Below are 16,466 nucleotides of genomic sequence, written 5' to 3' on the forward strand. Positions count from 1 at the left end.
AATATAATTTTTTTTCAGAACATCCATATTTTTTTTTTCCAAACCCTAAAATAATGAGAAACACTTTTCCCTTTTTTTGAACGTATATTTTAAACAAAATAATGATTATTTCTTTTAAAAAAAAATACAAACAGTCCTACATTAAACTATTTAATTAGTTTTGAGATCAAATTTTTAGCAGATGCACATTCTTAACAAAGTGGAAAATGCTTCTATAACTTTTTATTGGCTCATGAACTCGACAATGAGTATTAATTCGTTTTGAAATCTAATAAAACTAATTTTCAAAGGATTGTCTTGACATTAAATACCTAATTCTTATCAATTATGTATCATTTTTAAATAACTCATAATTACCGTAAACCAATTTTGCTATACGTGCTATTACTTATGTAATACAAAATTGTACTCAAGAATATTTTAAAAAATTAGAAACATAATCAATAGTTGTAAAAAGACAACTAAGAGTGTCAATACGACAATAACTATGCAATTGTCATTGCTCAACAGCTTATAGTATTGCATGATTTGTATTACAATTCAAGTTCCTGCCTCTGTCTGCAGGTATCACAGCAAATATTAGAACATTTTAGAACTAAAAGAACTCTTCAAAGCCAAGTTCAACAGATTCTAAACTTAAAAGAACTCTTCAAAGGGGTTTTTCTTTTCTAAGTTAAACATCATCAACAACAACATCACCTTAAAGGTTTCATCGCATAAATATAGTTGTTTTCTTTTAAGGTCAACTCGCTACACCTTAAAATAAAATAAAAAGAAAAAGAAAAATGTGGCATTACAACAGATAAAGAGGATTAATTCAGCAACAATTGTGTATTGGGAAAGCCTTCTTTCCATTATTTATTGTTCATGGTGTAAGATAAGACGTTTACCAAGCTAAAATAATGTATGATGTAAAATAGTTGATTCATTCTGAGGCAGCTTTATGTAGCTCATCCCAGGTGGCTAGTTTTTCCCTTGGCTTGTTCCTTGAACTTCCATGCCTCCTTTCTTCAGAGTCTATCCTTTCCCAATCATTGAATGAAACTATTTTGACATTTCTCTCATGTAGAAGCTGGAGAAGACCCTCCCTGCCGAGTTTTGGCAACGCCGATGATGAAATCAACGCTCCTTTTTCGAGGTCTTCTGATATGCTCGAAACCTATAATGTCAATTGTCAGCAGAAAATACAATTACAATGTTCTAATTAACCAAAGTCTTAATTAAAATTCCCAAGTAAAAACAGTGTGTTTCAATCTTTGTGAATTTATGAATCCTAAGGAGGGCTCTAGATTCTCTAATTTGAAGTTTAGAGAGAAAACTCGATAGGATGAATTTGTGTGTCTATAATGCAATCCTGAATTGTTCCTAATTGATTCTACAATATACGCATAATATCCTATCATAAATACTCAATATATTGTAACACTCCCTCTCAAGTTGGTGTGCATATGCATATGCATCCAAGGCAATTTAGTATGACTGATTTCATTTTCACCTTTCTGCTTCTGTCAGTTTGTTTTTGGAATAGTATGAATAGAAATGTAAGAGACACATACAGTTTCTTCAGCGCAATATAGGTTTGTGGCAATAATCCCAGTTGGTCCTCTCTTCAGCCAACCACATACATACAAGCCCTCTTCAATAACTGTAGGATCTGAAGTGTCACTCAACACTCGACCTCTAACATTTGGAACTATACCTGAAAGGTAGCCATCATATATACGAGTATGAGCTCCTGTCAGATGACTCATTTACATACACCAAGCTATCATGTTTCTTGGCCAATGTCTGAAAAAACCAATGCAATGTTTTTTATAAAGAATAATTTATTAACAAAAGGAAACACTACAAAGCAGGAGGGTCAGGAATCCTCCAAAGTCAAAGTCCTAAAGCTACAACGAAAAAAAAAAAAAAAAAAAACCAGAGGAAAGGAAGTAAATAAAACTACATTAAAGCAAAAGAGCAACCGGATCCACTTACAAATCCTACCTAGAAACATCCTTTAAAAGACGACTACACAAGAGAAACACACTAGTTCAATTAGTATCTAAAATTTTTGTTCTTAACCTTTAAGAGTTAGGCCATCCAATTATTGTTCTGTTGTCACTTAAAAACTTCTGATCAACTAACAAGTCTGCTTGGCCACAGTGAATCAAACAATATATTGTACCCACCCAGCGGCCAAAAAATTAAACAAAATCACATCCTAGGGTAAACAAATGCAGAAGATATTTTCAAGAGAACATAAACTTCATCTAAAACCATAGGAACAACATAACTACTTCACTTATTTCCAAACCTTTAATATTTTACACAGGCCATCTTCCCAAAACCAGCAGCAATTTGTCTAAAATAAATCATATTTTGAAAATAAACATTGATTTGAACAAGGATTTTCCGCAAGAAAATAAAATGTATGAAAACTGAAAGAATTGAGAACATCCATTAGTCATTCACCTTTCTTATGATCAAAAGGTAAGCCATCAACTGGTACTGATTTGTAACCAATGCTCTTAAGTACCATCCTACACAAAGCCAGCAATTAGCAATATACCTGATTAAGTAGTCTCAACATTTCGTGATAACAACGCAAGAATAAATTACCGATAGAGGTTGCAATAAGTCATTTGAAGAGCATAATGTCAATCTCTCTATTATATGGAGGATATGGAGTATTGTAAACCTTGGATCTTTGATTACAACAATACCAGCAGAAAGGATTTCATGCCAAGTGATGACAATTTTTACAACTAAGAATATTAGTAATTTTATGTGGTTTCCAGGGTGGAAGATGATACCCGCATTTTATATCTTCAAACTCTCCAGTACCAATAGCAATCTGTTTTCCAGGGCCAGCACCTGCAACATTAAGTTGACTAATTACAAGTAATTCTTTCACAAGAATAGACTATTATGGGCTCAAATATGCTCATATTTAGCAAAGATTCAAGAAAGGCTTATATTTAATATTTTAGGAAAGCCCAGTAGTGTATATATCTGCACTTGTATTACTAAAAGAAGTTGTGCCAATTTATAACATTTAACCATATTAAATTACATTATTTCCCATGCTGTAAAGTTTAACTTCAAAGTGACAAACAACAAAAATTACCTTTAACAACTGTTTTCTCCAAGTGCACGCCAGAAACATGGCCAGTTCTGTCTTTTGACTCTTGAAAACTATCTGGTTTTCGGAAGAAGACAAAGTGGAGCTCACGTTGATTCAAACTGGCAGGTTTTGGTCTTGAGGTAGCTGCCTTAGAAAGCAACTCACAAACTCTTCTCTTTATCCGGTTACTCTTTAGTTCTTCCTTTTCCAAGAGACAGGATAAAAACATTGATAACATCAATGAAAAGTAACCCAAGTTTTTTTCAAATAAAAAAATTGAAGCGTAACATACTTACAAATAGAAGATACAAAACAGTATATTAAAACTTAAAAAACAGCAATTAGAAAACAAATACTACTTGGAAATTCTCATATTTTTATGTTTTTTGGGTGAAGATTGTTGAAAGATAGTAGTGAAAGAATAAAAATCAGATGCATCTTATATACCTCTTCTGTTGGGTTTAAAAGTAGATCACATTCCTGTATGGAAATATCAAGATTACGAATACCTGTAAATAGATATCAAAGCTTCAGTTAGTGTCATGTGTGGGACAGAAATCGCATAAAACCCAGAGTGGATGACAAATAATAAATTGATTAAATGTAAATTAGGATGGGAAAACAATATAATGTGCCAGATGGTGGGACAAAAAACATGATCAGGGTTCCATTTTCAGTTCAAACTGTAGCTTAGGGTCTGTAATGGTTTGAAACCAACAATTAATCAGCAACTAGAAACAGGTGTAGAGTAAGTAGCACCAGTAAATATTAGAAAAGGAAACAAAATAAGATACTGAAATCATGGAAATCAATGGAGAATCAGAAGCTAAATAGACAAGGCGATGGATAGGCATGCATATTGAGAAGTACTAGTTTACAAAGGAAACTTCTGAGTCTAACAAACAAAACCATTATGGAGTACATCATATAGCCCAGGTGTGCCCCCATTCCAAACATTCTACAGAACAGCACCAAAATCAAAGTGCCAACCAAATATGTATAAGAAAACAGAAAGGCTAAATTAAACTTGGTATAAGAGTTGATTCAAAAGTTACCAAGAACTTCGCGTAGTTCTTTTGCAGTACAAGCTGCTTGGGCTGGACCACGTCTTCCAACCAGATAAACCATCCTGCAATATTGTTCATATTACAGATAAACAACATATGGAATATCAACAAGACTATCAGGCTGCTTCAAATAATGCAGCTAAAAACCTGATAGAGCTCTCCTCTAAAGTAGCCAAAGCATGACTGGCAATATCAGTTGTTGCTAACTCTGTAGTAGGTCGTAAAAGAATGCGTGCAACATCCAGAGCAACATTTCCCTGAAATTCAATGAAACCAGTTATCTACAAAACCTTAAATCCATTTTAAAAATTTAATCTATATATTCTGGAAATTCGTCTCCTCAAAGAGGTTCTCAACATTCATTACAAGTGACTTTTCATAGAAAGAACATAATACGGTGCTTGCTCAACTAAGACTCGCTATAAGATTTCGGCACCCTAAGAATCCACAAGGTGAAGTTACCTGACCAAGAATTACAGCTGTATCAGTGCTCTTCAGGTCTGGATCAAGATTTCGTCCATCTGGGTGTCCATTATACCACCAAACAAACTCTCTAGCTGATTGTATCCCTTTCAAGTTCTGCGAAGGAAAAGAATATAAAAAGACAGTAAAATAAAAGTAACTCAAACTATCAGGCTATCAGCTAATGCACAATTATCGCATAATAAATGAGCATTAAGCCATCACTTATACCACAGGGAATATCAATGAAACACCAAAAATTCTAGCAAAGCATTATAACAAGTCAGGAAAAAGCAAATCAATAAATGAAGCATACTTCTCCTGGAATACCAAGACTTCTGTCACTTTCAGCACCATATGCGAGGACAACCTGCTCAAAATGTACAAACTGATATCAAACAGCTGGTAAAACTGATAAATATCCACATGAACATGTTACCATTAACATAACAAATCTAGAACAAGAGCCTCACCACATGATACAAATTGCGTAATTCAGAGAGAGAAATGGTAGATCCAAGAGTCACATTTCCAAAAAATGAGCATCTTTCATGCTGAGCAACCCGTGAAAACTGGTTTATGACAATCTGTTGCAAGTTTTCTGGTAAACTAAGCTCAATGGAGTTACTGTCACCAAAGAAAATAAAAATAATAATAATAATCAAAGGACAACAAGGTGCTATAAAACTCCCACCTGTGCAGGATCTAGAAAAAATTCTCTTTCATTTGCAAGAGGCTAATTACATGAATCAAACATGTGATCCGGGGTCACATTGGATGTGCAGGATAAAATTCCAAAAATATTTTTTTTTTTCAAATTTTCAGTCCAAGAAATGATTAAAAATTGTATTTGATAAAACCAGTTAATCTTTCTGTTCCAGAGAATGAACAGTAGCCGGGAACAAAACAAAAAAAAAAATCCCCTGACACATTTTTTAATAAATGTACACATCTTAGAATCTTTCCCGGAATAGAAATGAATTATATTATCAAACATATTTTTACGCCCATAACTCTTCTGCATAGAAATAATAACATGAGAATACTAAGTCGGAGATTAATATCTCATGTCATATACGGGGTCCACTCATTTATTTATTTATTTTAAAAAAATGGCCCCGTACGCTTTATGTTATGACATCAGATACTAATGAGACTAGTATTTCCCATAATAATAATCTTGAAATACTTATTTTTCTATGTAACGCCACAACTAACAACTTCTACTTCCTCTCCACTGTCTTGCAGCTGAAAAGAGTTTCTACTAGTATCATACATTATAAAAAATTCCAGTGCCAATCAATTTTGAAGTTCAGCAGTTACAAAGGAATGCTGCAAATAAAAATAAGAGCAGACCTTTGTTTCAGGGTGATCGGGTGCAACACCGGACCGGACCAACCCGAAAGGCGTAGGCAACCTATCAATGATGTCAACTTGTGCTTGTTGCTGCGCCTTCAACATCTACACCACGCAATCCAAGTAACCATTTTGGTTAAGGGTTACCCATTTTCGAATTTCAAGCATAAAGAATAGAGCTTTACCTTCTCAGCCGTGTAGAAACCAGCGGGGCCACTTCCAACAACACACACCCGCAAAGGATTCGAAGAAATGCTCGAGAAGCTTCTACCAAGCCACGTTCTTGCTCGGAAAATTGCGAATTTTTGCATTTTATTATCTGAAAAATAAAATATTAAGAAAAAATAAAAATAAAGGGCTTCTATATCTTCTTTCGTATTTGGTTCTTCTGCGCAAAAGGGTTCCCCGTTGAAGATTCGAAGAGCGATGGCCAAATACCAGAGAACATCATCGGACCCGATCCGAATTAATGTATTTCGGGTCTGGGTTGCTTCCTTCTTTACACTTTGTGGGCTCTTTAACAGGTTAGCGTTTTGGGCTTGGCAACAATAATCGTGGTTAGTTTCAGGACCTGCCAAGCCCAAATTCCGTTGGGCCTGACTGAATGAAGGATTTCGGAAAAGGAGTAAAGTTTATTTTTTTTAAAAAAACATTTATAATTTATTTAATTATCATAAATTAAAATAATTAAATAAATTGTATTGAAAAATTATAAAGTAGATTTTACTAGAAACAGATGACTTTTAAAAAAAAAAATATTTTAGTGAATTAAAAAAAAATTGATAACTCTTATACGTATATTAACTTAACTATTATTTTGCATTGAGTTATTCGGACTCAACCTATTATTTTAACAGTACTAACCTTTTGTGAGCTTGGAATGCATTGGAACCGTAAAATTCTTGATACTTTGCAAACCATAAATATGTCTATTTCTGTTGTCATTCTGAGTTTTTTTTTTTTTTTTTTGTATAACCTGGAGGTATTCTCATTCAACCTCCTCCGATCACTTTGCCTTCGGGATACGGTCCTGTAGGCTAGCCTTTCATTGGAACCGTGGGTGCATTGAGCTTCGCTACCGGAAGAAGGATAAGACTAATCCCTCCGTTCCATTCGAGGAGGGAGGCACATCCTTTGGCTCCCAAAGATTTTCCAAAAATTTGCTTGAGGCAGGATTTGAACCCCTGACTCAAGCAAACCCTTGGGAGCTCAGTTGCCAACTAAGCTATCCTTAGAGGTTGTCGTTCTGAAATTTTAGATTATGGAAGAAAAAAGTAGTTCCACTCAGGAAAGATATGAAATTAAATCTAAAAGTGATTGCATGCATGAGCATGTTTAACGGTAGTATATATATTAGCATTAGCAATGTTTAAAAGGTTCCTATGCGTAGGTTACAGATCATTGGAGTAAACAAATTTAACTTTACTAACCGTTAAACTCAATCTTAAATCACACGGCAAAATGATTGAATAAAATACACCCCCTCCCCCTAAAAGGTAAATTTAAAGTGAAAATGATGTATATGCATATATACAGAAGTAGCTGATAAAGGGATTTGTATTTACTTAATACATTGGTGTATGATGAGTTGTATCGAGTAAAGAAGTCAGATATATATTTGTAATTAATACAAAATTGAAAGTGCTTGTACAGGAGTTGGTTGATGAAATCTATTGGATTGTATTAAGTAGAGCTAGACTAATAGAAAGTGATTTAAAAGTGAAGCTTATAGTATCCAAAAAAAAAAAAAGTGAAGCTTATAGGTCAACAAAAGTCCTCAAGAGCGCGATACGCAATCTTATTAAAACAAAAGGACACCAAGAAATGACTAATTTGATTGCAAGGGTTAGCTTAAGCTAAATATAAATACATTGAATATTAAAACTTCTTAATTAATATTTAATACTGGGAGCATTCATGATTTGACAGTGGACGTGTGAGCACCAAGCAACTAGCCCCTTACATTCCAGTGTCCACGAGGAGGAGATAATGGTAAACACTGTTATGTATTTTGGAACAAGAGGGTTTTTTTTTTTATTATATACTATTAAATGTCTACAATTTCAGGTATATAAGTCTCGTTTTAATTATATTTTTAATATTATAATTAAAGAAACTTACCTTTAATGAATCAATTAACATAGAGGAAGAGAAGTCGTACTACTCCACTAGCATACAGAAATTTCACTTTCTCCAAATAAATAAATAAATAAATCAGTGTGTGATGATTACTTAAGAATAAAATAAGCATCTTGAGTAATAAAGATCGGCGTGATATATATTTGTATATTATGGTGCTCTTCAAACTTCAAATTGCTCCCTTTTTTCATTTTTTTTCTTTGTGGCTGAGGACTACCGGTAGCAGAAGTGGGTTTGGCACAAAAGACGCAGTTAAAGAGGGAAGAAAAAACCCAAATCCTTTGGCACAGTTGATTCAGAGACTGTGTTCCCTTAACCAGTGGTCTCGAGTTCGAGCCCTGGGTATGGAAAAAAAGGATTGGGTAGAGCCGCCCTCGCAAAGGTCCTACGGTGCTCGGTTTGGGATTAGTCTCACCCCCGAATGGGGGTGGGGATACCTTTCAGTTTACTGAAAAAAAAAAAAAAAGAGGGAAGAAAAAAAAATGAAATTTATTTGGTGAAATGGACCACATTCGGACTATAAATGGCTCTCAAATTCTCAACCACAAATGTATATATATAGGTATACGTAAAGAGGTCAACTGTAATTTCAAAATTGTATCACTTGGTAATGACAATTATGTATTGTTTGGTGAGATTCGAATGCGCACGCGAAAGAAACTAGTAATGATCAAAATTTTCATTTGATGTTTCCCCAACTAGTAACAGACTAACAGCCCCTGATATATGTTTGTGTAACGTTTAAGAAAGCCGGTATTAGAGAATTAGAATCTTTATTAAATCAAAAAAAAATTCTCCCTCTTTTAGGTTTTCATCGTGTAGTCATTCCAATGAATTTAGCTTTATAGAGTTTTATTCATTTATGAGAGGTTAGGTTTTTTCTTTTATTCCAAACATTTTATTGCACCTTGATTTACTCAAATTGATAATAATTAGTTGTCTTTCTCGTTGGATAACAAGATGGGGAAACATGATTTTATTATGTTGGAAACTGATTAAGAAACAGACTGATTCAAACACGTTAATTACCTGTGACATGGAGATCTTATGAATTAAGTTCTTAGCATTATTAAAATCGGTGAAGAAGATAATCACTGTGCCCGCGAGATACCATGCTTATATTTCAATCCGTACTAATCTATTATTATTATTAATAATAATAACAATGTCCCAAATTTCCAATGACTTATGACACAACAGAGGGCTTGAAAATTGGGTAAATTATATATTATCTCTATGTACATTGTAATTTTCCAATTCTCTCTTTCTTAATTATTCGCCATCACTTCATCTTTTTTTGAATTTTATTTTTAATTAATATAATTATTACAGTTATAACAAATTTATTTTATTTTATAATTTTATCCTTTTTAAGATGTTGTGAAAGCAAGATTTGGTGTAAATATTTGTTATTTATATAGTTTTGTTTTTGAATTGTTAAAATAAGAAATAAGGAACATTTTTTAGTAATTATTAATAAAAAACAAGTTAAAAATAAAAAATAAAAAACGAATATTCATTTATTTTCAATCATATTTTTATAATTTATTAATTTTGTATAAAAAAAATTTAGAGAGTTTTGTGACATAAAGAATTAAAAAAGTTGAAAAAATATAAAATCAGGTAATGTGTAAAATAAATAATACTAAAATTTAATTTCAAAATAAAAAATTCAATTTCAAGGAAATTTAATAATAACAAATATTTGTGATTTTGAAGGATAGTTATTTTTGTTACCAGACACAAATGCTATTGGGCCTAATGAGGCTCGGCCCACTGTAACCTAATAGTCCATAAGTTTGTTACATTCTGTTAGTTAGTTAGGCGATTAGTCTAGAGTTAGCTTAGTATAAAAGTTACTTCTCTTTTGTACAGAAGACATATTTTTCATTCAATAGATCCAGATTTCTATCTTTCCTCTCTCTTCTCTTGATTCTTGCATGGTGATTCCAAGATCATAAGATGGTATTAGATTACATTTTCCGCTTATTTTGTTGTTCGCATCTCTGATTCTTCTGTTCTTTTTATCAGATTTTTTTCTTGTTTTCTTCTTTCCTCTGAATTTTCATTCATGGGGAATCCGAACAATGTTCTTCCTGATTTCTATACAAATCCAGGAAATCCTTTTTTTTTGCATCCGAGTGAAAATCCTGGTTTGGTGCTTGTTTCACCTCCTCTTGATGAGAAAAATTATCACTCTTGGTCCAGATCTATGACCATGGCTCTCTTGAGCAAAAACAAAATCTATTTTATTGATGGGACACTTCCACCACCACCAGATCTTGATCCTTCCTTTCATGCATGGCAATGTTGCAATATGATTGTATTATCATGGATTCATCGGTCCATAAATAGCTCCATTGCAAAATCAATTCTTTGGATAGATCGAGCCAGTGATGCATGGGCTGATCTTCGCGGCAGATTTTCTCACTCTGATATCTTTCGCATCTCAGATTTACAAGAAGATATGTATCGCATGCAACAAGGTGACAGGTCTGTAACTGAGTATTACACTCAAATGAAAATAATGTGGGATGAGCTTGATAATCTCAAGCCTCTCCCTGTATGTAGTTGTGCTAATCAGTGTCTGTGTGGAGGTTATACCTTGATGAAAACCTACAGAGATCGTGATCAGGTTGTTAGGTTTCTCAAAGGTCTTAATGAGCAATATGCTCATGTGCGTTCCCAAGTTATGATGATGGATCCTTTTCCAAGTTTAATTCGAGTCTTTTCTTTAATAGTCCAACAAGAAAGACAAATGCACACTAGTCTTTTGGTTGATGAAAACAGTGAGATCAAGGCTTTTAATAGCTTCTCAGATTCCCAACAACGCCTCAATTTTGGACGAGGCAGGGTTCATAATCCTCCTGCATTTTTCAATAAGGGACGTGTTCCAAGTAAAGTGTGTACTTAATGTGGAAAGCCCAATCACACTATTGACACTTGTTACCAGAAGCATGGTTTTCCTCCTGGTTTCAAATTCAGGAATCCCAAAGCAAATTTTGCATCTCAGGTTAATGTTGATCACATTGAAGGAGTTGATAATCAAGATGGACAAGTTACTATTTCTCAAGAGGAGTATCAGAATTTGATTCAAGGCTTACATTTGGACCCTTCCAATGAAGCCACTCCACTTAGTTCCACGAATCTAGTTCATACTACTGCCATGAATGCCAACACCTCATCCATAACAGGTACATTCTCATCCAGATGGCTCCTTCATACAGGAGCCACTGACCACATTAGTAGTTCATTATCACATTTTTCCAAGTTGTTCAAAATCAATCCTATTTCCATTACCTTACCTGATGGCTCTCACACTATTGCACATTTTGCTGGTAATGTTATTCTGTCTCCTACTTTAACATTACTTGATGTTCTATTTGTACCTTCTTTTCATGTTAATTTGGTCTCAGTTACCAAATTAATTAAAACCAATTCTTGCTACCTAATTTTTCGTGACTTTCACTGTTTTATCAAACAGATGCATACCAATGTGATGATTGGTTCAGCTGATCAAACTGATGGGTTATATGTGATGAGGTCTACAAGTCTCATTTCTACAAAATGCACCAATAATGACAGCAACTCAAACAAATCTGCTTATACTGTTTTTCCTCATTCTGCTAATAACACTGATGCCTCCATGTTATGGCATCATAGACTAGGCCATGTATCTCCTCATACTTTGAAACAAATGGCAATAAAATTTCCCTTTCTTTCTGCTAAAGACATATCTCCCTGTGATACTTGTCATTATGCAAAACAACACAAATTACCTTATCCAATTAGTAATACCAAATCTTCTTCTGTTTTTCAGTTAATTCATGTAGACATTTGGGGACCTTATTCCATCCCTTCTATTCATGGCCATAGATATTTCCTCACCATTGTTGAGGATTTTTCACGTTTCACATGGGCTTTACTAATAAAATCCAAAGCTCATGTCAGACAGTCTTTAAAAGGATTCATTTTCATGGTCCAAACTCAATTTAATATCACTATCAAATGTATTCGATCTGATAATGGTGTTAAATTTGCCATGACTTCTTTCTATAAAGAAAAGGGTATACTTCATCAAAGGAGTTGTGTGGAAAACCCCCAACAAAATGGTGTGGTTGAAAGAAAACACCAACATATTTTAAATGTAGCCAGGGCTCTTATTTTTCAATCCAAACTGCCTTTATCCTTTTGGTCCTATGCAGTAACTCATGCTATTCATATAATCAATAGACTTACCACTCCATTACTCAATAACCTTACCCCTTATGACATCCTTTATAACCAATCCCCTACTTTGCTGCATCTTAAAGTTTTTGGATGCTTATCATATGCATCAACCCTTATATCTCATAGAACCAAATTTTCCTCAAGGGCACACAAAATTGTGTTTTTGGGATATCAAGAAGGTGTCAAAGGGTACATCCTTCTTGATCTCAACACCCAAAAAATTTTCATATCCAGAAATGTCATTTTCTTTGAAACTGATTTCCCATTTGCTTCTGAACCATTTCCATCAGATTCGCATCCTGTACCTAAATATGTTTATGCACATCCAGACACAAATGACACTGCTTTCATACCATTTCCAATTGATCAACCAGATATCCTAACCCAATCTTCTATCATACATCCTGACACAGCCTCTCCTAATGAGGCTCCTGACCCCATCATACCAGCTGCACCAGTTTCTGATCCTACCATACCAACTACATTTGTTTCTGATCCTATCATACCAACCACATCTGCTTTTGACCCTACCATACCAGCTGCACCTGCTTCCACCCGAAAGTCAAATAGAATGAGCAGACATCCTTCATACTTGCAAGACTATCACTGTAATTTATCAGTTACATCATCTCATCCGAATCATTCAGGTATTGTTTCTCCTCTTATCCTCACCCTCTTTCTTCTGTTTTAACTTATGACAATTGTTCTACTTCCTACAAAAAATTTTGTTGCAACATTACCACACACAAAGAACCAACTACCTACACACAAGCTTCCAAACATGAGTGTTGGCGTAAGGCAATGCAGGCTGAAATTTCAGCTCTTGAACAAAACAATACTTGGAGTCTTGTGCCCCTCCCTCCTGGCAAGAACACCATTGGCAGTAAATGGGTATACAAGATCAAATTCAATGCTGATGGGTCCATTGGGAGATATAAGGCTCGGCTTGTAGCAAAAGGCTACACTCCAACAGAAGGTCTTGACTACCTTGACACATTCAGCCCAGTTGCGAAGCTCACTACAGTACGTTTGTTACTTTCTCTTGCTTCGATCAACCATTGGTTTCTGGAACAGCTTGATGTCAAATATGCCTTCCTTCATGGTGATTTACATGAGGAAGTTTATATGGCTCTTCCATCAGGCATACCTTCCTCCAATTCCTCCATGGTTTGCAAGCTTCACAAGTCTATCTATGGGCTCAAACAAGCTAGTAGGCAATGGTATTCTAAGCTCTCCGCTGCCTTGTTGTCTCTTGGCTATTGCCAATCCCAAGCTGACTTCTCTCTCTTCACACGAAAGCAGGCCAATTCCTTCACAGCTCTTCTTATATACGTTGATGATATCATCCTTGCTGGTGATAATATGACTGAAATCCAGAGAGTTAAAACCTTTTTGGATATGCAATTCAGAATAAAAGATCTTGGCAAGCTTAGATTTTTTCTGGGGCTAGAAATCTCTCGATCTTCATCAGGCATCATCCTCAATCAACGAAAGTATACTCTAGAGTTGCTTTCTGATTCTGGTCTTTTAGCTTGTAAAGCTGCCGCTACTCCTATGGATCCATCACTTCGTCTTAAGCGTGATTTAGGCCAGCCTCTGTCTGATGCTTCTACATATCGTCGACTTGTTGGAAGGTTGCTGTACCTCACAACTACTCGTCCAGATATAAGTTTTTCTGTTCATCAGCTCAGTCAATTTTTATCTGCTCCGACTGACATACATCTTGAAGCTGCTCATCGCGTCCTCAGATATCTTAAGGCTTCTCCTGCTCAAGGCCTTTTCTATCCTGCTGACTCATTATTGCAGCTCAGTGGCTTTGCAGATGCTGATTGGGCGTGTTGTCCTGACACTCGTCGATCTGTTACTGGCCTCTGTATTTTTCTGGGTGCTTCGCTCATCTCTTGGCGATCAAAGAAACAAACAACCGTTTCTCGCTCGTCCACGGAAGCTGAATATCGAGCTTTAGCAGCCATTACATGTGAAATCCAGTGGCTCTCCTTTCTGCTTCACGATTTCTGCATTCCCAGAGAGAAACCAATCCCCGTCTTCTGTGACAACAACTCTGCTATATATCTTTCTCACAATCCGGTCTTTCATGAACGTTCGAAGCACATCGAACTTGACTGCCATATTACCCGTGAGAAGATACAGATTGGTCTCCTCCATCTCCTTCCCATCTCTACTACTGATCAAATAGCTAACATCTTCACTAAGGCTTTACTGCCTTCACCATTTCACACGTTGCATGCCAAGTTGGGTCTTCGTGATGTCCACAATCCAGCCCAAGCTTGTGGGAGGGTGTTACCAGACACAAATGCTATTGGGCCTAATGAGGCTCGGCCCACTGTAACCTAATAGTCCATAAGTTTGTTACATTCTGTTAGTTAGTTAGGCGATTATTCTAGAGTTAGCTTAGTATAAAAGTTACTTCTCTTTTGTACAGAAGACATATTTTTCATTCAATAGATCCAGATTTCTATCTTTCCTCTCTCTTCTCTTGATTCTTGCATGGTGATTCCAAGATCATAAGAATTTTAATTAAAATTATTATTATTTATTTAATATTTTTTTTTAAATGTCTCACTCTCTCCTAGTTTTACAAAACCCAAATTTTTTTTATTAAAACGACATAATTTTTTATATATATTAAGAGATAGGTAATTTTACCTATTATTTTTCTGTCAATTTTTGTCTATCACTCCTCAACATTATTAATCAAAATCTTAACTACCATTTGTCTTTCTCTCTTTTCGAGAGATTTTGATTTAACAGTATTGGAGAGTGATAAATAAAAATAGATAGAAAAAATAATGGGTTTTATAAGACTTATGTTGTAGAAAAGATGATTGTGTTATGTTATAGAGATTCGTTTTGCGTGCCGTAATTTTTTTTTTTTCAAAACATACGGGTCCCACAAAATGTTGTGTGTGTAGAAATTTTTTGTGATCATATTAAATGATAGATATAAACCTCATAAATAATTGGTAAAATTATTTATCCCATATTTTAATTCCTACAATAAAATAAAAGGATTCATTAATATTATGTTACAGGATTGAGCTTCCATTATGTCACCCTCACAAATCACAATGCAAGTGGGTTCAACTGGCTTTTATAAAAAAATAAAAAATGATACACAGATATTGATGTATCTGCAAAAAACAACAATAAATTTTCAATAACATGACCAAACGATTTCGCTAAAATAAAATAAGTGAGTAACGGGTCGGTTCATAAACGGGACAACGAGTCATGCGTGGTCACATATGACGTGTAGATGACGCGGGATGTTTAAAACCTGAATGCAATATTTGTGGTTATGTGAATTTCAAGAATAAAAAAACGAAAAAGCAAATGAAATAATTAGAATGTGGGCCCGGTGGTGATTTAGGTGAGGGAAAACTTAGTTAAAAAAAAACGAAGAGAGAAAGAGAGATGTTATTTTTGTCTTTTTGCTTTATATGTATAGGAAAGGAGACAAAGTGGGCCATGAATCGGGCCCACCCCACTAGTATTGATTAATTGTGTCCAAAAACTTTAAGTCACTTTCAAACATGAAAAGCCCAAATAGAAAAGAGTTCCGTTTGAATACAACTCTTTGCTAACCATCGCAGCCAAACCGGACCCACAAACCGCCTCTCTGACCTCCCTAGTCTACCTTTTTCTAGGTCAATCTCACTCTCCTTTAAAAAAATTATATTTATTCCCTCTTTCTATTACTTTACTTTTTAAATATTGTTATACTTATAAACCCTAACTTTTTTTTTCGTCAATACAATGGCTCAATACTTTATCCCATGAAGCAAAGCTAAAAATTTAGTATGATAGGAGTCAAACTAAACATATACATCATAAAAAAGAAAATAATCATTGATTGAAGTAATTATGTAAAATTTTAAGTCATTATGAATATCATCGACTAAATATATGAATAAATTTAAGTAAAATGAAAAGTAAATCTCGTGACTCCTTTTCAATAATTTTTATTAGTTTATTTAAGAGTTGATCTTTTCTATAGTCAATGTAAATAAATCATCTACATTGAACCTAAAATGATATTGATTTGAAACATAAATTAAAATATTTTTATAATTATAATTTAT

At 34.5% G+C, this 16,466-nt stretch overlaps 1 protein-coding gene across 1 annotated transcript; it reads right to left on the reverse strand.

Moving 5' to 3' along the window:
- Window positions 1-579: 579 nt before the first annotated feature.
- LOC133289858 (NADPH:adrenodoxin oxidoreductase, mitochondrial) lies at window positions 580-6,373 on the reverse strand. The gene is made up of 13 exons (XM_061487871.1): window positions 6,180-6,373; window positions 5,995-6,099; window positions 5,112-5,225; window positions 4,955-5,008; window positions 4,639-4,755; window positions 4,324-4,433; window positions 4,165-4,238; window positions 3,557-3,618; window positions 3,113-3,311; window positions 2,799-2,859; window positions 2,458-2,525; window positions 1,557-1,699; window positions 580-1,159 (listed from the first exon to the last, which is right to left on the reverse strand). Exons 1-13 carry the CDS (start codon window positions 6,303-6,305, stop codon window positions 926-928), a joined length of 1,467 nt encoding a protein of 488 aa, XP_061343855.1. The 5' UTR covers window positions 6,306-6,373; the 3' UTR covers window positions 580-925.
- Window positions 6,374-16,466: the final 10,093 nt, after the last annotated feature.

This window comes from Gastrolobium bilobum, unplaced genomic scaffold (genome assembly GCF_033153095.1).
Source record: "Gastrolobium bilobum isolate Gb01-03AN ecotype WA unplaced genomic scaffold, APGP_CSIRO_Gbil_v1 utg4848, whole genome shotgun sequence".
Taxonomy (NCBI): Eukaryota; Viridiplantae; Streptophyta; class Magnoliopsida; order Fabales; family Fabaceae; genus Gastrolobium; species Gastrolobium bilobum.

Bases quoted from the DNA above. Each gene is read 5' to 3' on its own strand.
- LOC133289858 (XM_061487871.1), bottom strand. From the start codon at position 6,305: ATGCAAAAATTCGCAATTTTCCGAGCAAGAACGTGGCTTGGTAGAAGC. The intron at 5,226-5,994 runs GTCTGCTCTTAT...AACTTGCAACAG, and splicing joins CCGATCACCCTGAAACAAAG to ATTGTCATAAACCAGTTTTC. The intron at 4,756-4,954 runs GTATGCTTCATT...TTTCCTTCGCAG, and splicing joins GTCTTGGTATTCCAGGAGAA to AACTTGAAAGGGATACAATC.